At 41.6% G+C, this 21,139-nt stretch overlaps 5 protein-coding genes across 6 annotated transcripts in view; 3 read left to right on the forward strand and 2 right to left on the reverse strand.

Annotated features, from left to right (window-relative positions):
• The first annotated feature begins 2,266 nt into the window (after positions 1-2,266).
• On the forward strand, positions 2,267-5,187 carry ASDURF (ASNSD1 upstream open reading frame). Its single transcript, XM_066553172.1, has 4 exons — positions 2,267-2,415; positions 3,891-3,944; positions 4,419-4,494; positions 5,075-5,187. The coding sequence occupies exons 1-4, from the start codon at positions 2,341-2,343 to the stop codon at positions 5,143-5,145; spliced, it is 276 nt and encodes a 91-aa protein (XP_066409269.1). The 5' UTR covers positions 2,267-2,340; the 3' UTR covers positions 5,146-5,187.
• ASNSD1 (asparagine synthetase domain containing 1) lies at positions 5,168-9,406 on the forward strand. Its single transcript, XM_066553169.1, has 3 exons — positions 5,168-6,649; positions 7,503-7,684; positions 8,430-9,406. The coding sequence occupies exons 1-3, from the start codon at positions 5,168-5,170 to the stop codon at positions 8,689-8,691; spliced, it is 1,926 nt and encodes a 641-aa protein (XP_066409266.1). The 3' UTR covers positions 8,692-9,406.
• OSGEPL1 (O-sialoglycoprotein endopeptidase like 1) lies at positions 9,040-14,054 on the reverse strand. The gene is made up of 8 exons (XM_066553171.1): positions 13,809-14,054; positions 13,418-13,667; positions 12,255-12,642; positions 11,159-11,363; positions 10,930-11,078; positions 10,232-10,362; positions 10,017-10,088; positions 9,040-9,162 (listed from the first exon to the last, which is right to left on the reverse strand). Exons 2-8 carry the CDS (start codon positions 13,627-13,629, stop codon positions 9,072-9,074), a joined length of 1,248 nt encoding a protein of 415 aa, XP_066409268.1. The 5' UTR covers positions 13,630-13,667; positions 13,809-14,054; the 3' UTR covers positions 9,040-9,071.
• A 432-nt stretch (positions 14,055-14,486) lies between these two features.
• On the reverse strand, positions 14,487-21,024 carry ORMDL1 (ORMDL sphingolipid biosynthesis regulator 1). 2 transcript variants are annotated; one of them, XM_066553156.1, is made up of 5 exons: positions 20,917-21,024; positions 20,619-20,683; positions 19,369-19,549; positions 16,894-17,045; positions 14,487-15,940 (listed from the first exon to the last, which is right to left on the reverse strand). In XM_066553156.1, the coding sequence occupies exons 3-5, from the start codon at positions 19,540-19,542 to the stop codon at positions 15,805-15,807; spliced, it is 462 nt and encodes a 153-aa protein (XP_066409253.1). In that variant the 5' UTR covers positions 19,543-19,549; positions 20,619-20,683; positions 20,917-21,024; the 3' UTR covers positions 14,487-15,804. The 2 variants fall into 2 exon arrangements, with proteins under 2 accessions (XP_066409253.1, XP_066409254.1); XM_066553157.1 differs by lacking the exon at positions 20,917-21,024 and having other exon boundaries at positions 20,619-20,791.
• PMS1 (PMS1 homolog 1, mismatch repair system component) overlaps positions 20,934-21,139 on the forward strand; it is a 44,252-nt gene continuing 44,046 nt past the window's right edge. The window contains exon 1 of the mRNA XM_066553154.1: positions 20,934-20,975. The gene's annotated coding sequence lies outside the window, so the exon portion shown is untranslated. The remainder of the gene's footprint in view (positions 20,976-21,139) is intronic.

The following is a 21,139-nucleotide window of genomic DNA, read 5'->3' on the forward strand; positions in this document are numbered from 1 at the left end:
CAGACACAAGGAGAATGACCAGAGATGTGTCATTGAATGACATTTCCCACTTTGCTGTCAGCCAGATGAGCTCTAAGTGCCCTCCCCAGCTCTCAGGAATAACAGTACAGGCACATTGCAACACCAGAACTGCAGCAGCCCTGAAAGGAGCGTGAATGGAGATGACACTGCCCTGCACAGGGAGTGAAAAGGTGCCAACCTTTCCCTTTGCTGAGCTGCAAACACAGCTGCTCTTATTGTGGGTATGACTGTAATTTCAGGAGTGATCTTGTCACAGGAATTCATTCATTTTTAAAAGGATCAAAAGCCCACTCTATATCAGTAGAAGAATGATCAATTTGTGGTAAGACCAGAAGTTAAAACCATTCCACCTTTTCTATTATGCCTCAAAACCATTATCATCACTCTTCTGAAACAATTACTAACACTGAGTGATGGGGTTTTGATAAACACTAACTGCATTTATTACTGAACATAAAAAGGACAATCAGTACAGAAATTATACTTTGACTACTGGGTTACTTGATCATCAACCTTTGTAACATATGAACAACAAATAAAACTTGGGCAGCAGAGGGTTGGGAGTTACTCAGATTAAACACATTACTCACCAGAACAACAGTGCCAAACTACAAAGCACACTGAGCAATAGTGCCAAAACTGATCTTTGTGACCCAGATATGTGTATTTCCTCTAGAAGTCAAGAGACAAGCCCCAGAACCACTCCAACCCCTGGGCAACAACTTCCCAGCAGCTTCAGCTGCTTTGGGACTGCCAGACTCACAGCAGCACTGTGCTCTGCTGAGAAAAACAGATCAGCCCCTCAGCTGTCCCAGCACACAGCCCCACACCCAGCCATGGTAGGGCAAGGCTGGAGGCACAAGTGTGTGCTTAAAGTGGATGGAAGAGCAAGACTGACCTTTGAGGCAAGTGTAACCTCAGTTTCTCTCTCTGTTAAAAGCAAATAAGCACAGCTTTTGCAAGTAAGTGTATTGCCAAATATTCTTATAGCCAAATTGTCTTTCTTCATCCTTCTGCTAGGAGCCAAAATCCTTGCTCTTCCTCTACTGCTGCCAAAAATTTTGATCAACATCACAGACATTCTAACCAAGCTCCTGGATACAACCAAGGATTAATCTTGGTCACAAACTCTAAGTATTATCAAAATATATAATATGTATGATTATGTGAGATTAAAGCAAAAAAACACTCCTACCTCTCTTACTAAACTTGCAAATATTTCAAATGGTTCATGAAGATTTTAACTATATTTGCACCGCAGTCAGTACCACAAGGACAACAAGTGGGATAGAAATTTCATAAAATCCTACAACTGAGCAATTGGTAGCAATTGGTCTGTAAGTTTGGATTACTCTTGAGTGTTTAAAAAGAAGGAAAGGGATAAAAATGAGACAATGGTGTATATATAAGGACAGGTAGACATATGCATCACTGTGACATATCTATAGTAGAATGGAAGAGACAAAGAAATGTTAGGATCATCTTAGGTGGATGGTCTTAAACATTGATATTGTATAATAATAAAATCATAGAATCCTGGAATAGTTTGGGTTGGAAAGGACTATCTCATTTCAACCCCCTGCCATGGGCAGGGTGTCTCAGAGCCCTGTGCAACCTGGCCTTGAACACTTGCAAGGATGGAGCTGCCTCAGGTTCTCTGGGCAACCCATGGAGTGTCTCACATCCTCCGTGTAAGCAATTTCCATCAAGTATCTGATCTAAACCTGCCCTCTCTCAGTTTGAGTCCATTCCACTTTGTCCTGTCACTACATGCCCCTCTCCACCTTTCTTGTAGAAACATGTCCTAATGATGAACATAATGAAACATATGATCCTAATGTCTGTAAATAGTGTGTGATTCGTATCTCTTCTGGAATACCTTTAAGCAAACCGCTTAAAGGGGTTTGAGAGCCCGACAGCAGCCTGGGGTCACAGCACACCAAGCCGACACACTCCAAAGTTTCCAAGCCTCATTCCAAACATCTTCTCCACCTTGGGCCTGTCCCGATGCGCTCCGGGACACGGCTCCGGGAGCTCCGTCCCGCCCGGCACAGGCCGCCGCACTCCCGCCTTCCCCCAGCCGGGGGCGCGAGCCCCCTCACGATTCGCGCCGTCCGGCCCGCGCCGCCGCGCGTGCTCTGCCGCGCCTGCTGATTGGCGCTCGGTCAGGCGCGCGCTCGGCCGCGCCTGCTGATTGGTGGTGTTGTGCGCGGGCCCGCCTGCCCGCATGCGCTCTGGTGCGGCTGGTTCCGGTGTCTGTGTGTCGGAAGCGAGGCTGTCGCCGCTGCCCGGTGAGCGCGCCCGGTGCCCGCCGGGGCCATGTCGGGTCGGCCGCCGCGGCAGGAGGATGGGGAGGGCGCGGCGCTGCGCCACAAGGAGGAGCTGAGCCGAAGGGTGAGCGGAGGCAGTCTTGCGGATCCTGTCGCCTGGGGTGCGAGCGGCGTGAGGTAGAGGAGGGCGGGGGCTGTCAGGGACCGGGGCTCCTGTACTCGGGGCTGCGCCCTCGGGCCCCGAGAGCGGCCTGCATTTAGCGAGCCCATGTTGCCTCGCCGATAGCTCGCTTGCCAGATCGGTATTTTGGGTCTTACTGCTTGAAATGCCAAGTAAGACGCAGTGAGGTTTTTCTCACAGAAAATCGTGAGTTTCAAGAGACGTGCAATGGTCGAGTTTAACTCCTGCGCTGCACAGGACACCCCAAGAATCACCATGTGCCTGAGCACGTTATCCAAAAGCTATTTGAATTTAGGCTGGTGCTGTCACCACTTTCACTGGGGAGCGAGTTCAGTGCCCAGCCACCCTCTGGGTGAAGAACCTTTTCCTGGTATCCAATCTGAACGTCCCCTGACTCAGCTCCAGGCCGTTCCCTGTGGTACTGTCGCTGGTCACCAGGGAGAAGAGATCAGTGTCTGCCCCTCCACTTGCCCTCCTAAGGAACTTGAAGACTGCTATGAGGTCTCCCCTCCAAGTACCCTCACCTGCTTCTCACATGGCTTCCTTCTAGCCTAGTTCAGCTTTGTCTGCCCAAAATGTCCCAAGGGATTTCAGCCACAGAGGCTGGTGCTCCTTATTTATCCACTCTCTCTTCCCTGGTGGCCCACAGCTCTGTTCAGTATGCAATCTGTCAAGCCTGTGGAACTTTCACTCCAAAAAACCTCCTATCAACCTGCCAGTGTTCCAATAGGGCATACAGGGAAGCCAGAGAAGGGCTCTTTGTCAGGAGCTGTAGTGACAAGGAAGACAAGGAGCAATGTATACAAATTGAAAGAGGGCAAATTTGGGTTAGTTTTTGGCTTTTGCAACTGTCCTTCTGATTACTCATCAGCATTCACAGCTGTCATTGTAAAAGAAGATGGGAATATCTGCCACATCTGTCAGTGCAGAGCAGAGTGGTAAATTCCACTAAGGAAGTTAATGTAAAAATCCAGAGCAATAGAAAGGCTCCCATTGCTAATACAATTTTCTAGAGTATCAGAGTATTTGGATTTTCATTAATTTCATTTTGAATCTGGAGCATACACTATACAATATATAGTGTATTCTTGATATTATGCTATTTTTTAAAAGTTATTTGATGTTGTATTAGTTGTGTACATGTTTTCTTCTAAGGGGGAAAAATGTGCTCTCTGATTCTAAATAGTTATAGGTACTCTGGCTTCCCAGAGGCTTTTGAAGGTAGGAGAAATACCAATGCATGCAGAATAGCCTGTTTCTAGAGAAATTAAGTATGTAATTTTTATACTTTGTCTTCAGTGATTCAGCTAGACATGCATGTTGGTGTCTTAAAATATCAGTAGACATGCTCACCACTAGGATTATACTATGATGTCTTGTTTTTATCATTAAATTGAAATGCATCTTTTGCCTTTCAGATTAAAGAGCAGAAGGTTGTAGTCGATGAGCTTTCTAATTTGAAGAAGAACCGGGTAAGGGTTTTACAAATTTGCTTTTAACTATTTCATTTTAGCAGAAAAATAAATGTAATTTGTTGTAATCCAGATTTTAATAAACATGCGGTCTGCTGTGCTCAGAATAATTTGTCCTGCAAATTATTTGATTGTGTATACTTGGGCAGTGCTGGGGTTTTATATTTTATTTATTTCATTCAGATTTTTGAGTTGATCACAAAGATTCATGAGGTATTCTTACTTTTTCTGTGCATTTGTTTAAAATAGAATATGATCCCTTGTGGATGAGGAAAAGAGAAATTCAGAATTGTCTTAGGTTGAGCATTAAATGCTTTTGATAGTACAGCATTAGAAAGCTGGTGTTCACAGGGCAGAACTTACCCCTTCACTTTTATATCAGGAGTGTCTCTTTGGACCCACACCAGCTTCTGCTGCAGTGTGGGTCCAGCATCTGCTGCTTTGACTTAATACAGTGTGGGTTTTGTTTTACAGAAAGTTTATAAGCAGCAACCCAATAGCAACATATTCTTCCTTGCAGACCGGACAGAAATGCTGTCTCAGTGCAAAAGTAAGTTTGCAGTGTAAAAGTATCTCAAATAGTTAATGTTTAAAAGCTGTATTTGTAGCTATTTCAAAGGTATGTTAAAATGAGAAAATTGCAGCTGTGTGTCCAGTACAGAGTAATAGGAGAATGGATAATAGAGGTGATGATGGAACAAACATTAGAAGAGTATAAATTTAGAAGTATGTATTTAATTTTCTGGAGTGAACAATTGCTGCTTCTCTTTGCTTTGATTTGGGTTAATAGCATTGCCATTTTTATTGTCAGTTCCCTTTTCCTACTACAAATGTTGAAGTCATACTGATTATATAAGAGTTGGCCATTCTCCTATTGCACTGTGGCTTTCTTTGGAAAAAAATCATCCTTGTATAACTAAAAAGGAATATGCTACAGCAAGCTTATATAGCTTGTTTTAGTAATGATGGAACACAAACATAGCTCTTTGCCTAAGTAGTGTTTTATGTTTTTCACTTTAATTGAACAAGTGGCTGGAATTATTAATGTTGTGGATATACACTGAAACATACCTATGCATAAACTTTCCTGTTTGTGAAACTGATTATTTGTGTAATTTTCTCTTACACAGACAAACTAGATGAATTAAAGAAGGCACATCAGGAGCTGGAAAATTCAGAAAAGGCTAAAATCAAGAAGTAGTTGATGTGAATTCCTCGTTGCAATGTGTGGTATTTGCTGTGTTGTTACCTTGTGCAGCCAGCGTGTGATTCATGATTTCCTCAGTGAAGACATCCTCTGCCATCTAAGACGAAGAGGACCAGACAGTAGCCAACAGTTGATAAAAACTGTGTCTGATCTCTCTTATCAATGTCTGTTTTCAGGCCATGTACTTCACTTGAGGGGCCTGGTGACTCCTCAGCCTCTGGAAGATGCCAATAACAATGTTTTTCTTTGGAATGGAGAAATTTTCAGTGGAGTCCATGTAGGAAATCTAGAGAATGACACTGAAGTAATGTTTCATCATCTGGCTTCATGCAGCAGTGAAATGGACATTTTGTCACTCTTCTCATCACTTCAGGGTCCCTGGTCTTTTATTTATTATGAAGCACCCAGACACAGTTTATGGTTTGGCAGAGATTACTTTGGCCGTCGTAGTTTGCTTTGGCAATTCAGTAATGAGGTTAACAGCGCTCTCTGTCTCACATCTGTTAGTGGTTGTTCTGAATCAGGCAACCAATGGCAAGAAGTCCCAGCATGTGGAATTTTCAAAATTGATCTCAAAGCTTGTGCAGCAACTAAATCTTTGTCTTTAACATTGTTTCCATGGAAGTACAGCTGCGGAGAGAAAGCAGTAGAAGAAACATGCATTAACGTCCTTGACCAAGTGTCAAAAGACTTACCAAACCATGTACATCTCGTGCTGAATGAATCAAAGCTGTGTCTTAGAGCACCAGTTATCCCCTTAAATAAAACAGTTTCTAAAGCTTCAGGTGCATGTCCAAGCTCTAATTTTAGCAACATTAACTGTGTGGTTTCTGTAGAAACCCTTCAAGAACTTCTTGCAGAGGAACACAAGAAAAAATTAGCCTGTCAGTTTATTGATGTTTTAAATGAAGCAGTCAAGAGACGAGTCCTGTGTCTCCTTAGAGATCCAGATCAGATAACAAGAGAAGTTCCAAACATGTCTCCTAAGAGAGCACATATTGCAGTGCTCTTTTCTGGTGGCATTGATTCTATGGTTATTGCAGCCCTGGCTGATAAACATGTGCCTGTGGAAGAGCCAATTGATCTTCTTAATGTAGCTTTCATGATGAAAGAGCAAGCTAAGCACAGGGGTACCACTAAAAGACATACCAGCCATGAAGTACAGCTTGATTTGCTTTGTCCTCAAGAAAGCTGTCAAGATCCTGCTGCTGACTCTGGTACTCATTCATCTTGCTTTGATGTTCCTGACAGAATCACTGGTAGGGCAGGACTGAAGGAATTAAAAGCCATTAACCCTTCAAGAACCTGGAACTTTGTGGAAATTAATGTTACACTAGAGGAATTGAAAAAAATGAGAAAACAGCGTATTAATTACTTAATCTATCCACTGGATACAGTCTTGGATGACAGTATTGGCTGTGCAATTTGGTTTGCTTCCAGAGGAGAGGGCTTCATTAGTAACCAAGGAGAACTGAAACCATATAAAAGTCCTGCAAAGGTACTGTTTTGTTTTGTTTTCTGCCTAGTGTTTGACTTCTGAATGTAAAAACAGTTTTCTTGATTTAGAAATCAGCTGGGATTTTTGCTATTCATGAGGCTTCTGAAATTCAGTGTCAGAATGTACAATATTCTATAATTATAGTATTTGTGTAATTCTAGAGTTAAAAATCACATTCAGTTCTATTGTCATGTAATATGCATGGCTTTTCAGTGAACTTGGATATGCAATAATATCCAATGGAAACAAATAACCACCATCTATTATTTTTGATTCTGATTTCTCACTTCTCTGTTCCTGATGGTGTGTGTAGGGGAGAAGGTACTGTTTCATTTCAGCTGTTGAAGGCACAGTAATGGGCCAGATGTAATAGTGGTTTTTTCCTTGATAAAACATTTTACTGTACTTACTGAGTAGTGTAAGTCATTTTTACTTTGTGTAACGTAGCTGGTAAATGAACAGTACTCTGGGTGTACATTCAGGTAACTACAACATATGACATCGACTTTGGCAATAATTTTTAAAGGCTGGTATTTAACAAATGCTGTTTATTATGCTAGAAACTAACAAAGACATTCTTCAAATATACTGCTGTATTTGTGATACATATGGCATTATTGTCACGGCTTTTTCCTTGCTCCAGTAGCAATATTTGTGTGTACTTTAAGGTCTGATAATTTAAATTACCAATGACTGTAGTGGGAATTGTAAATGTGTAAGGCACAGCCCATTCTGATAAGTAATACTTTTAAAAGATGAGTATTAAAATTTTTCTCCTTAAAATGTAGTTAAACCTTTAAGGTCTGTTACAAATTAACTTGCATAGATACTAAGATTTCTTCTAATTCCTCAGGTTGTGCTTACAGGAATTGGAGCAGATGAGCAGCTTGCTGGGTACTCTCGACATCGTGTTTGCTTCACCAAAGATGGCTTAGAGGGTCTTAATAAAGAACTTGAAATGGAGTTAGGGCGCATTTCTTCTCGAAATCTTGGTAGAGATGACAGGATCATTGGTGATCACGGAAAAGAAGCCAGGTATTACTGTTTTAACACGGAGCAAAACTGGTTTTGCTGGTTAGATGCAGTTTTTATCACCCCTAACAAAATCTTAATTGAAACTTCTGTGTGTTTTATTGTCTCTAGTTCAGCTGCAGTTTTGTTAATGTGTACTGTGTTGTGCAGTTTTTGGTTTTGTTTTTTTAAAAATGGTCTGTAGTATATTGTGGAAGAGTTTACTTAAGGAAATTTAGCAACTTGATTTCCATCTAGAAGTTTTAAGAAGGATGTTGAAATAGGGAAATTCTAGCTGGTTTTATGATTCTAAGCTAAACAGTCTTTTGCACAACTTTGAAGTGTTCTGATGTGGACCTTTGGGGATTGTCTCTGGAGAAAGACAGTGTAACAGGAGCTGTGTACTTCTCCATGCTACCATCAACTTGAAAAAAATTCCTTAGGTCTTGTCCAGGAGCAGAGGCCATTCAGGTGCATGAAAGGTTTTCTCATGTGATCTTTGTGCCACTATTTTTCCAAGTCTTAGTTCCACATTTTCAGTTCAGCACGAGAACAGTTGCAGTGGTGGATGTGCAGTGCTCTTAACCATGCAGATGAGTAGGTATGAATGCCTGAAATTCAGAGTGATACCAGCATTTGTTGTATAAATCTTTTTGTTTCAAAGTTACAGTGTAGTTTCACAAGGTCTTTGCATGTGGTAAAGGGGAAAACCAAGATTATTCCTATAGAATTTTTAAAGGATCTTTACCCATGTAAATCTCTCTTTCAGGTTTCCTTTTCTTGATGAAGATGTTGTCTCATTCCTCAATTCTCTGCCGGTCTCAGAAAAAGCTGATTTGACTTTACCTCGAGGAATTGGCGAGAAACTGATTCTGCGCCTTGCAGCCAAGGAGCTGGGCCTGACAGCCTCAACTGTTCTGCCAAAAAGGGCAGTACAGTTTGGATCTCGGATTGCAAAACTAGAGAGCAACAGTGAAAAAGCATCTGACACATGCAGCAGGCTGAAGTTACTTTCAGTAGATGAATTATAGAGCTCTATCTGGAGATGTTGCATTTATTCTATACACAAAGTCAGTAAATCAAGTTTTCTTAGAATGTTTGGTCTGGGTTTTTTTAAACACTTGGGCATAATTATTAATAATCAGAGTTGTACATGTGTATGTGTACGAGGAACTCACTATGAATGCATCCTGTGCTTTTTTTTGTTTAATACTGAGATGCTGGTTTTTGTTTTAATATTGAATGCTTAGTTTGTAGTAACTGGAATTACTTTGGTGATAGCAACACAGCATTTGTTTTTCTGACAGATGATTTTCAACACTTGTAATCCAAGTATTGTCCCTAAACATAACAGCATTGAAACACTTTTCATTGAGCTATTTATAGTTGCAATTATTTTATTAAGTACTTTTTAAGATGCCAACCATCGTATCTCTTTTAATTTTGGCACCTTGATGGAATCTTCTTCAACTCTTTTTGAAATATCAATTCCCAGGGGAGCTCTAGAAAACAAAATTATGTATTTGTTAAAAATTAACATTGTCATTGCCATATCACACAGATGTACAGCTTCACAGACCTCTTTTTACAATTAGCAGGAGAGTCAAATTATTTCAGTATATTCCCTGCACTTGTAAGACTGAGACCATTAAAATGGTCTGTACCTGGAAATATTTTTACAATGAGGAAATATTTGTGTTTGTAGCTATTCCAAACTCTAGAAATACAGTTGTGATTTCAAAGCCATCTTCTGGGTCTGTTGTTGTATTTAGATTCTGATTTTAGTTGATAATTCATTTTATGTCCTGCCGATGAATGCAAAACACTAGAGATTCACAGGTAACTCCTATGATAATCTTAAATAATTCATTGTCTACAGCAAGTAAAACTTAGTTTTTTATTCACTCAAATATATACAGCAAATTATTTTTGAAGTAGAGTATTTTATAATTTTTCATCTGAAAACTGTAATACAACTTTTTTTTTGTATTGAGACCATCCAGGTCTGTTTTTCTGAAAAGGGAAAAAGAAATGAAAAACATCCCAACTTTAAGACCAGCTGGTACTTTTGAGATATCCATATTTTGTTTGGCCTTAAGCCTAACATCTAGACAACCATGGTAGGAAAACACATAGAACTCTTACGATGTACGGTAAATTAAGTTTCTGAGCCAAAACGAACATAAATAAATATCAGCCATGATCATTTGTATTTAAAACTGCCTTGGAAGGCATCTTTTAAAATTTCTATGTGCTGCAGAGAGACTCCTCAGCAGTTTGTGCCTCTTTTTCATGTGACCTGTTCCCCTTTCCAGCCCGCAGTGAGGACAGAGCCTGGGGATGAGCAGTCACTTACCTTGGCTCATAGCGGACGCCAGCAGTGCTGTGAAGGACCCCCAGCCCTGCACGTAACCTTTCAATGCCATTCCTGAGCAACAAAGCAATTACAGAAAAATGTAATCACAACTCTGCATACAAGCACATCATTCAGTCAGCACACAAAGCTTCTTGACTCTCATGTCAACTTTGCATGTGCTCCTGTATTATGTGTTAAAAAAAAACAACTCTTACCATGCAATCATAACACCATTATCAGTGCAGAGTCTTGGAGGAGGACATAGTAAAGCAAAATCCTTTGCATCTGCCAGATTCTGTAGGACTTTTCTGATATACTGATTACTTGCAACTCCTCCAGATACAACCTGACAGCATTTCAGAAAGAAAAAAAGGCATTAATTCAAAAGTACTTATGGGTCACACACAATTAGTATCATGTTTAGAAAAGGGTTATCAGTTGAAGTTCTAAAGACAGCAATAAATGCTGCATTTAAGATTAAAACATACCAGAAAAGAGCATGCTAAGTTTGCTTATTATGCAAAAAGACATTCCCAAAGCACATCAGTCTAATGGAAGGTGTCCTTGCCCCTGGCAGGAGGATTAGAACTGGATGATCTTTAAGGTCCTTTCCAAGCTAAACCAATCTGTGGTTCTACTGTAACTAGAACAGCCATCAAGTATTGGGCAGCAAGAGGGCAAGTTGTTACAGGAGGTTAGATTAGATTAGATTAGATGGTAAGAAAATCTCTATCTTAAAGCCCAGCTAAATATTTATATGACTGTTACTTCAATATTGTTGGTATTTTAACAATATAATACATACTGAGATCTTCCTCATATGTCAAAGGTGGAAAGTACAACAAGGCATCTGCATCTTCAAATGATTTTATAGAGTCAGATATAAAAAGGAAAAAAAAAAAGGTATACCCACCAAAGTGGCATTTTTTGATGGCAATATGCTGTTTTTGATGCAGAAGAGCATGGCTCGATACGTCCTCTGGATAATATGAACAGCCACTGCGTGCTGTACAGCAGCAGCAACATCCTTAACACAGGACAGGATCTCACCTTCCTGAATACCTATAAAAGTGTATCATCAAAGGGGGCTCCTGAGTGTAGGTCATCAAAAGCTCAGTTTGTGTCTGACTGCCTAAAAATACCTTCTTCTTTTTCTTTCTGTACAATGGCATTATTGATAACGTTTTGAAGGCCGGAGAAAGAGAAGTCGCAGTTCCGATACTGCTGCATGGGCAGTCGGAAGGTGAGCAGTTCCTGGTCCCCAGTCTGAGCCAAGTGCTCTATGGCCTTCCCCCCAGCCATGCTGTGGCACTCTGGGTGCTTTCTCAGAGACAGCCTCCGTGCCACCTAAGGAGATGACAAACAGCAGACTTAGAATCAGTTCCTCCTGGAATGGCATCACTGTACTGCAGTCCATGGAGTAAAATGTGACACCAAAACATCCAATCCAATGGGAAATTACAAACAGGGCATGGTAAGGCTATCATGGCTGATAACACCAGCCCAGCAGGATTTTTTTTTTTTCTTGGAGTATTTAGAAATGCAATTCTAGGACAATCTGGGCAAACATGAGGATCAACAAATTTTGCAGAAAATAATTAATGACTCCATTTTTAAGCTATAGGAAACACACACAGACTGCCATACTGTATTACCAGATACACAAGAATAAAGTTGGTTTCAGCTTCTGAAAATCCCCTTTCTGATGCCATGCACTTCCCCAGTTTTTTAATAAATATGCACAAATAGTGTTTAAAAACAGTGCTGAGAACAAAATCAAAAATGACCAATTTTACTGACTGTACTCGGGGACCCAGAAAACTTAAGATTGTGAATGCCAAACCATGCTTTTCAAACTCTAAAAACATAAAATAGTAAGAAATGCTTTAACATGCATTGTTTTAAACCTGACAGCAAAATAATACCTCTATAAAATACCTCTATAAATCTTCTCTAATTAATAGCACTTCTTTGTATAATCAGTGTCAATGAAACATCCAACACCAGTTTTGGTTATGTTGCCTATTTGCTAACATATAATTAATGTACATATGTTACGACTGATATTTTGTGTACATTTTTAAGTCTTTCATATCTTAAATCTATGGCATTTCAAAATAGAAAAAAAGTTACATAAAACTTGTATTGCATTGAATTGCTGTCCTCAGGCTGATGATATTACTACCATTATATAGTATAAAAGCAATAAAGAGAACAACTAAGGAAAGGAGATATTACCTTATCCAGCATGTCACCTGGAGCGATGTCGATGGACTGTCCAAGCAGGAGGAAATCTGAAACTCCTTGTGCTACTGCCAAGAGACAGTGGCCTCCAGAGATGAGGAGAACTAAGAAGGGAAATTCCAGGTGATGTGTGAGCCTGATGGTGAGTGCATGAGCCTCCATGTGATGGATGGGGATGAAGGGTTTCTGGTGCCTGCTGACCAGGCCCCGGCTGTACTGCAGCCCCACGCCCAGGCTCAGAGCGAGCCCAGGTTTCACTGTGGTGGCCACGGCCGCAAGCTCGGCCACAGAAACGCCGCTGGCACAAAGGGCCTCTTGAACCACTCTGTCGATGTTTTCTCTGTGAAGCTGCTGTGCCACCACGGGAATTATTCCTCCTGACCTAGTAAAACCAAGGAATTGCAATGCATTGGTGGTTTATAGCAGAGAGAATGCCATAAAAATAGTTTTCGGGCACCTCTTAACCTTGTCATATCCTGCCTGTTTCTTTAGTACATTCTCAAATGCCTTGTTTAGTGTCAAGGGCACTGAAGGGAGCGTGATTATCAGTGGAAGGCCAGAAAAGGATCTAACTTGACCTTTTCTGGTACAGATGCTTTTTAAATGTATCTCAACACTGTTCCAAAACTATGTAACTTAATATTCACAACCCCTCATTTGTCAGCTCCTGTTCTTAACGACCAATTCTTATATTATATATAACAATATATATTATATTCTTATATATAATAGAATATATATTATATATATATATTATATATATAATATATATAATATATATTATATATATAATATATAAAATATATATATTATATATTATTATATATATTATATATATAGAATATATATTATATTATATAAATCGCTGATTTTAACAGTAGCAATGTTTTCATCTTTTATTCAAGCTAGAGAAGTAATCTGTCTCTCTTTGAAAGAAAACACTGGAGGAAACTTGTTAAATTCATGGCATTTATTTCCTCCCCCTTAATATTATCTCAGGCAGTATGTGTTGAGGCCAGAGTGATACAGCTTCACACCTACCCACTACTTACTGAGTTTTATGGGACACGGAAGACTTACATATAGATGATATTATAAGTAACAAAACCAGTAAAATCGTTATTAAGGCAGAAGCCTTGAGAGAAGCCTGTTCTTACTGTAAATGAACTTCCTTCTGACAGTGCAGTGCTTCTCCCAGAACACAGCCAGCTTCATCCACCACAGCAGCACCGGTGTCGTCACAGCTCGTCTCTATTCCCAAAACCAGCCTGTGAAAACGCTGCTTCCCAGAGTGAGCAGAGCTGGTCCTCAGCCACGCAGCTCGGCCGTGCTTCACCGACCGCAAAACGCTTTTGGCAATGTTGTTCATTGTTTATAATCTACCTGGCGGTTATGTCTAGAAGAGAACTGTACAGTTTATTATTAGTAGAGGGTTTTCAAGCACGTGTTCTGCTCTGTATTTCCGAAGAGCTTTTAAAGTCATGAGTGGCCACACGCAACATTTAAGACCCTAAGAATAAATAGCTGGGAGGTAACGTCTTGTTTTACCTGAATTACGTGTGAAGAGAGTTCCTCACTACGCTTGGTGACGGTGCCTCTTGCAGCCCTACGGCGGTCGCAGCCCTAGGGGAGGTCACAGCCGGCCCGCGGCCGGCAGCAGGAGCGCTGCCGTGCGGGCAGCACAGGGCACGTCCGGCCGCTCTGCCGGGTCACGGGCTCGGCTCCACCTCCGCGGCTCCCCCGGCCACGGGGAGCGGCGGCCGGAATCCCCCGCCCTCCCCGAGTCGCGGCGCACTCGCGTCCTCCTCCCCGTGTCGCGATCTGTCGCCACCCCCTCCCGGGCCGGCTCCGCCCCGCCGGGAACGCGGGCGGTGCTCCGGGCCGGCGCAGCCGCCGTGCGGAGAGCGGCGATTCCCCCGCAATCCTCTGCAAGCCGCGGGCTTTGGCCAGCCGCCCCCAGGCACCCCGGCCCCCGGGACATCAAATTCGGGCCGAGTATTGCAGTCCCTGCCCCTCGGCAGCGACTGTCAAATGTAGTACGGCCCTGTTATGGCTATTATTTAAAAATCAGCCAGTTACCGCTTTCTGTGCAAGCAACAGGCAGAACTAATTACTTCCAATTGCTAAAGAAAATTCGGAACTCATTACCCTTTTTTTAACAGCACCTTTATCGATAAAGTAAATAGCCAGAAAATTGCTGTAGAAAAAAGTAAGTACACCACAGGCTTGTCTTTTGATATTTTTAATTTTTTTTTCCAGCTCACTGGCTGCCACTGCAACCAAAATGTAAATCAAGTCTTACATGGGGTCTTCTGTTAAATCTGAGCTGGTTTGGGCTGGCAGACACACAACAGACTTCAGAAGTCATCCTTTTGCCATGACAGAGAAATAAGCGCTCAGAGCAGTAGATGTACCTCCTTCACTCTAATTCCAGAGCTGATAATATACAAGATTACCCCGTACTACACAGTACCCCTAAAACACAGCATTCCTCCACATTTCCAAGACATGCAAGTTATCTATACCTTTTTCTGCAAAAGCATAGTTAGTCCATGTGATTTGCCTACTCACCTACTTCTAGTTCAGCTTCTATTCTAGCTTATGACCTACACAGCTTCCATATTCAGACACTGCTCTGTAACAGAGCACCTTCTCCTAGGACAGCAGCAAGCCTTTCCCCACCACCTCACAGGCCTCTCACCTACTGAAAAATAACCCATCAGTGAATAGCAGAGAAAACAGTCAAAAATTCACACCTAAAAAGAAATTGCAATTTTTTAGGATGTCCCACTTACACATAGAAAAGTCAGTATCCTGGTAAGCAAAATGAAATAAACACATCAGTGGCAACTTGTAAAAGCATACATAAACTGAGCTCTTGAGTTGATGTGGAACTCCCCTGAGCTGGAAGTTAAGGACTTTGTTCAGTTATTGTGACCAAAAAAAAATTTAAAAAAAAAAATCACAGGAACAGAGAAGGCAGGAATTACACCATCAATTTACGCTCGCTGTCACAGTACTTACTGTGGGACAAACTTTTACAATGCAAAAACAAGCACAACCACTCACAATCCATTACAGCAGAAACTACCTACTTTCTCTTAATCTAAGAACGTGGCCTCACCAGTCCTTGGCATCGAGGATTCTGGATTTAATGTAAAGTTACCACCTGCATTATGGATGATGGGTATTTGTGAAACTCTGCTCTCCATTTCAGCTGTTACTTGAACCTTCCTTACAAGCCACTTGCATCAGCCACATGTACAGTCTTAGTAGGGATTAGGCTTTAGAACTGGGCCTGCCCAGTTCTTCATGAAAATCTTTCTTCTACACATTTCCAGTCCACATTGAAGTATCTGAAGGCATCTTCTTACAAAGTCGATTTTCATCCCAGACAATGCTGCAGGAAGCAGGAATTGTATCTCAGACGTAAAAGCATCTCTCCCTGGCTATGATGAGATACTCAGCACAGCAGACTACTCATTTCCTTCACCTGGGGAGCAGCAGTAGCCATGTCAGGGGCAGCCAGTGTTGAACCTTCTGCTCAGTATTTATTGATGCCAAAGATACGAACCCCATGCAACTGTGGCAGCTTGGGGATAAGCACGGTCAGGAGAGAGGCTGTGTTGAGGATAAAGTGTGTGGGATCATACTTTGTATAGAAACTCGTCAGGAAGTACCTGCAGGAGAAAAGAGAACAAGCTTAGCTGATGGCAGCCCTATCTAAAACACATACAGAGCATAGTTGAAAGAAGTGCTTTAGTGATTAGTAAGATTTTACTGGTTAACATCTCTATCTGTATTAAATATCTCACCAGAGGTTCTAGAGTATCTACAGCAAAATTATGGTCTAAGTCTCTTCTTCCCATACCTCTCAAGGTGCTAAAAAGCAACTCTTAGTTTACTATTTTCTTCCAGCACTTCTCCCCACCTTGAGGAGTTGCATATATTTTCTCAGTTTCTGTCCTTTATGAGCCAACATTCTAAACATCATGGAGGATCTTCCCTCCCCTCTCACTGCCATATAAGTGGACACATAAATTTTCTTCAGGGACAAACAGAAAGATTTTTAAGAGTCGGATATTAAATATTTATCTAATTTTTCTTAGTTACACAACCACACTTTTGTCAACAGAGACAGGTGTATAGAATTCCTACACCATTTGCATAGTGTAAATAGAAGACAATATGTACAAAGCAAAACTGATACCAGATCACATCCACGGAGGAAATGACACATTTTTAGCTTACAAGTTGCAAAACGGTTAATAAATGCTGTCACACAAGCAATTAGTTTAGATTTTCAGTATTTATGACTTCACAATCTCTTAAAGAAATTCAAGAGTTAACAGTAAGTTTTCCTCACAACATTTCTAATCATTAAAACCTGCCCCATTAATACCTGTTTACAAACTTTGACTTCAGTATGTGGAGTGTCAAAAGCAGAAGAAAGATTGTTGATTACATAGCCTGTAAATAAATACTTCCTACAGCTGTGATGTAGAAATAAACAAACAAACAAGAAAAAAAGACAGAAAATGCTTTTAGACTGTAAATTGCAACCCATCATGTTGCAGCTTTTGAAATCATGGCTTTATGTGTCACTTGATCTATAATACAGTTTTGAACTCACAGAATTATAGGAGAGATTGTGAAGAACTTCCTTGAAGATGTGAATTGTACTCCATAATCCAGTTGTTCCCAGTGTGTTAGTAGCCTAGCTTTGCCCTGATCAGGTGTTTCAAAAGGAGTTCCCTTTACTGCATGCAAAAACACATACATTCCCTGGGGAAAATAAAAAGTGAACACAGAGGCACTTTTAGTGATATTTTAAAATAATTGTTACATTGTTCAATGCGCTATAAAATTTAAAAAATAAAATAAAAAAAAAGGAGAGTGAGTGAATTCTCACCCAGAAGAGCTGCTAGCCTGTAATGACAAATTATTGAAGAGGAAGGAAGAGACAAGAAGTGATTTGCCTGAGACTGTGCAGAGTCTGAATTAAAGCCCAAGTCTGTGTGGCATCCAGTCCACTCCCTTGCCTTCTACACTAGTAGTTCCTTGAATTCAACGGAATTTTAACAAGCACTGTAACAAGTGTGGATTTGTATCACCACTTTCCTAGCACAGTGTTAACAGAGTGATGAGTAGTAGAGTGTGCATAAAGCAAAAATCTACCTACAAACACTGACAACATCACACCAACTCCTGAAAGCTTTCTCAGCCACTTACCAGCTTCAAATCCTTAGAAACTGACTAAGCATTCTGCTGAATACCATCTGTCCACGTCTTTGCTGCTTCTCCCTAAACATGCTGGACTCTCCTTGTGACTGTTCCTGTTTGATGGGAACATGCCATGTATGGTTTCTTCTGAAAAACCAACTTGGGCCTCTTGGTTTCAAACAGGAGAGTACACCCTCTTCCAGTTTTAAAAAACACTTGTTTTCTATCAAAGAGAGCACACCAACTCCAGGGAAGAGTCTCTATGAGACAATATCAAAGATTCCCTTCTCTTCCTATGCACATTCAAAAATTTTCATAAGAAAGCTTTATATAGAAAAAAAAAATCACATTTCTTCCAAACTCTTATAATGGAGGTGAAATCTCAGCAAATCACTTCATGTCTCTTTCCACCTTTTTTTGGAACAGCCTCCAGACCAGAGCCCTGTGAACCTAGGACAATTGATTTGCTTAATTAATTTTTTGATTCATGAACATTTGCAGTGTCTATTTTAATAACCATAAAGACACTTTTAGGACAGATCCAACTGCTTACTCCACATTTTATTTCCCAGTGGTACTTGCAGAAAGAACCATCAAAAATGCTTTCAAGGTTAGCGAAGAGTTTTCCATTAGTGGAAATCCAAGATTTTTTTTTTTTGTCAAACCATTTGAGGATTGTTTCCAAAAGAAGTGCCATTTAACTTCTGAAATATCCAACAGTGCAATTTATACTCATCTTCTAGTGTTTCACTACAAAACTACTTGCCAGTGCATGCTCTCATCCCTGTTGTCATTACAGCTACTTGCAATGAGTTCAGTAAGGCATGTGGGAAATATTTAGTAATACTTGTCTCTGCCAACATCTTCTGAAGTCAGACATGTCTGATGCTGTCAAAGATAACACACAAAATGCTCTAATGACAGTTACAATTCCACCGGTAGTTTTAAACCTATCTACAAAACCAAAAAGCTCAAATAAAATTAAACTTTACGTTCAAGAGGCTATTACCCATCCTCAGTGAACTATCATTTTCCTCAATAAGGAAGGAGCTATCTTTCTGTCTTCTTGGCTGGTAATGTCAGAAAGCTGAGCTAGCAAACCTCAAGTATGATCTAAATTGCTGGGTTATGGCCCTCTTTTCTCTGAGCATGGCAGGACCAATAAAGATAGCTGCACTACTTTAAGTGGCTACAGGAAAATGACAGCATCCTGGGGAGAGGAGCAGAAAGCAGCTCACAAAATCTTTTGCATACAAAAGTCATTATGCAAGTCACAACCCTCTGAATAACAAATGGTTTCAGGGCTGGGGTCAAAGTAGTTCAGTTTTCCCCACTGCTTTCAAGTGAGATTTCTCTAATGTCCTGTATGGTGACAACATTGTATTCTGAGCTATGCAGCTTGGCCAGAAAGCAAAACTAGAAGAAACAGAATAGAAGCATTTCTCTTAAAGAAAATAGGTAGGCTGCTAAAATTAAACATTTTGGGATACCAATAGATTTATGTGGAAAAATTAGTAGATAGTGTCCAAGAATTAAAAATGTGGTAGTTTATGGATTCAGCACAGCTGTCTAATAATATACAGAACACTGTGAAAGTTGGCTAGCATGATGATTTTATGTTTGCAACCTTCCAGCCTAATTAAACACCATTTAAAAGAATACATAAAGAATATTTCATGTCTTTCATGCTTAAACTGAAAGTGGTTGTGTATCATCCCTCCTCCCCAAAACAGCCAATCCTTTGTGCATAGGCCAAGGAGAGGTGGTGTTTTGGACAGGATTTCATTGTCCATACAGATTGGCTACTTTCCTCTTCCCTTGCTACTGAAAATAAGTATTTATGAACAACCACTACTCCAACTCTGTTCCAAGAGAGGGTACTCACCAGGTTGTGAATGACATTTGTTAAAGTCCAGGCGACAGGGACACTAAAGAAGGGAATGCTGAGCAGGACAATGTGCAGCATGCCGACTCCCAGCGCGTATGTCAGCCACATTCCACGGCTGTTCATCACCCGAGTGTTTGGATTTACCTCGCTGTGGGCAACTCCTACATTCATTTTTACCCTATAAAACAGATCTGTTTGAAGGCTGAGACTACTGTTACAGAGGAGTACTTAATATATGCAATTTTCAAATGTGGGAAAAAGCTGCTTTAAAGAAGCAGGTCTGGAGAGAGCACAGATGTACCTCAAGATCTTCAAGCTATGGTTTATAGAGAGATCAGTACAAAGGGACAGTTGGGAACCATTTGTTTAAAACAAGTTCAAACCAATAAAATTCACAAGCTTGCTACAGAAGGGACATTTAAGAAAATAGTAAGCTGTGATGTCAGAAGCCACAGTTGCAAAGCTGTAAGAAACCAAGCTAATAACTTTCATCCTCTGAATTAAGTTTCTCCATCCATGACAATATCCAGAGGTCTTGTCCACTTCCCACATCAGACAATCTTCCTCCTCTTTCTTGTTCATGTAATGGCTAGTGAAGAATTCTGCATATACCAACTGCCCAGCCACCTACTTCTAGAAAGAGTAATGAAGGAATAATCTACGCCTCTTTTTCTTGAAGCAAAGTGCAGATTCCCTCCTCTCCCCATCTGTTAGTTTCCAGACAGACATTTCCATCTCCTAAATCTGGCTGAAATTAGAAAACAGGTTCAAAAGTTTTCTAAGCAACAGACACATGCAGAGATACACAGGATAATTTCATATGCTGATATATCCAGGAAACTGACAGAACTTACCTACAATGCCACTCTCATCCTATTGTGGTAAAATTTGTAATTATAATTTTTTAAAAAACCCTAAACTATTACTTACTTAAAACTCACATGATCTCTGAGACTATGGATATTTATGAGAGCGGGATGAAGTGGGTTTTTTAGCAATCATCTGAATCAGAATACAAAAGCACTGTTTAACCAGCAAAAGAAAGTTTGCTTTCAGTAGCAAGTTTGTTTCTGACACTTATTTAGTGAGGTCTGAAGTATAAAATAAATATAAAATATAAATATAAAATTCTGCAATATGAACAGCAGTAGACTAAAAATAGCTACGCTGAAGCGGAACCCGAATCGGGGCACTGCCGACCTTACCCAGAACCTGTCGCCAAGCATTCCAAGCGGTGCACACATTACCTGGGATGGGCAACTCAAGGCTGTTCCTCTCTGCCCCCGGGATGCAGCACCCGCCGAGCCAGCACCTAGACAGACATCTTGACGTGACCCGCCATCCCTTCCTATTCCACACCACGATTCCAGCCCGATCTGAGGGGCAGCTCGCCGCACCGCCGCCTTTCCTCTGCCATCCCTGCCCTGCCGGCCCCGCTCCGCCGCCGCCCCGGCCCCAGGCCGGCCGTGCCCGTGGCCTTCTCCCCAGCCCCGGCGCGCAGGCGGCCCCGGCCGCCCGTCCCTCCGCCCCCCGCCGCGGCCCCACCTTTCCGCAGCCCCGCGGCCGCCGAGGAGCCGGAGCGGAGCGTCGGGCGCCGGCCGCAGGTAGAGCCCGCGGTGCCCGTGGGCAGGGCCGGTCGGGAGGGGAGCGGAGGGGCCGGGCCGGGCCGTCCGTACCGCCCACGGGCGCGGGGCGGGCGCGCAGGTAGCGCAGCCGCGGGGCGGGAACGGGAGCAGGAGCGGGAGGGAAGCGCCGCCGCCTCGCTGAG

Source organism: Molothrus aeneus, chromosome 7, assembly GCF_037042795.1.
Source record: "Molothrus aeneus isolate 106 chromosome 7, BPBGC_Maene_1.0, whole genome shotgun sequence".
In the NCBI taxonomy this organism is placed as follows: domain Eukaryota; kingdom Metazoa; phylum Chordata; class Aves; order Passeriformes; family Icteridae; genus Molothrus; species Molothrus aeneus.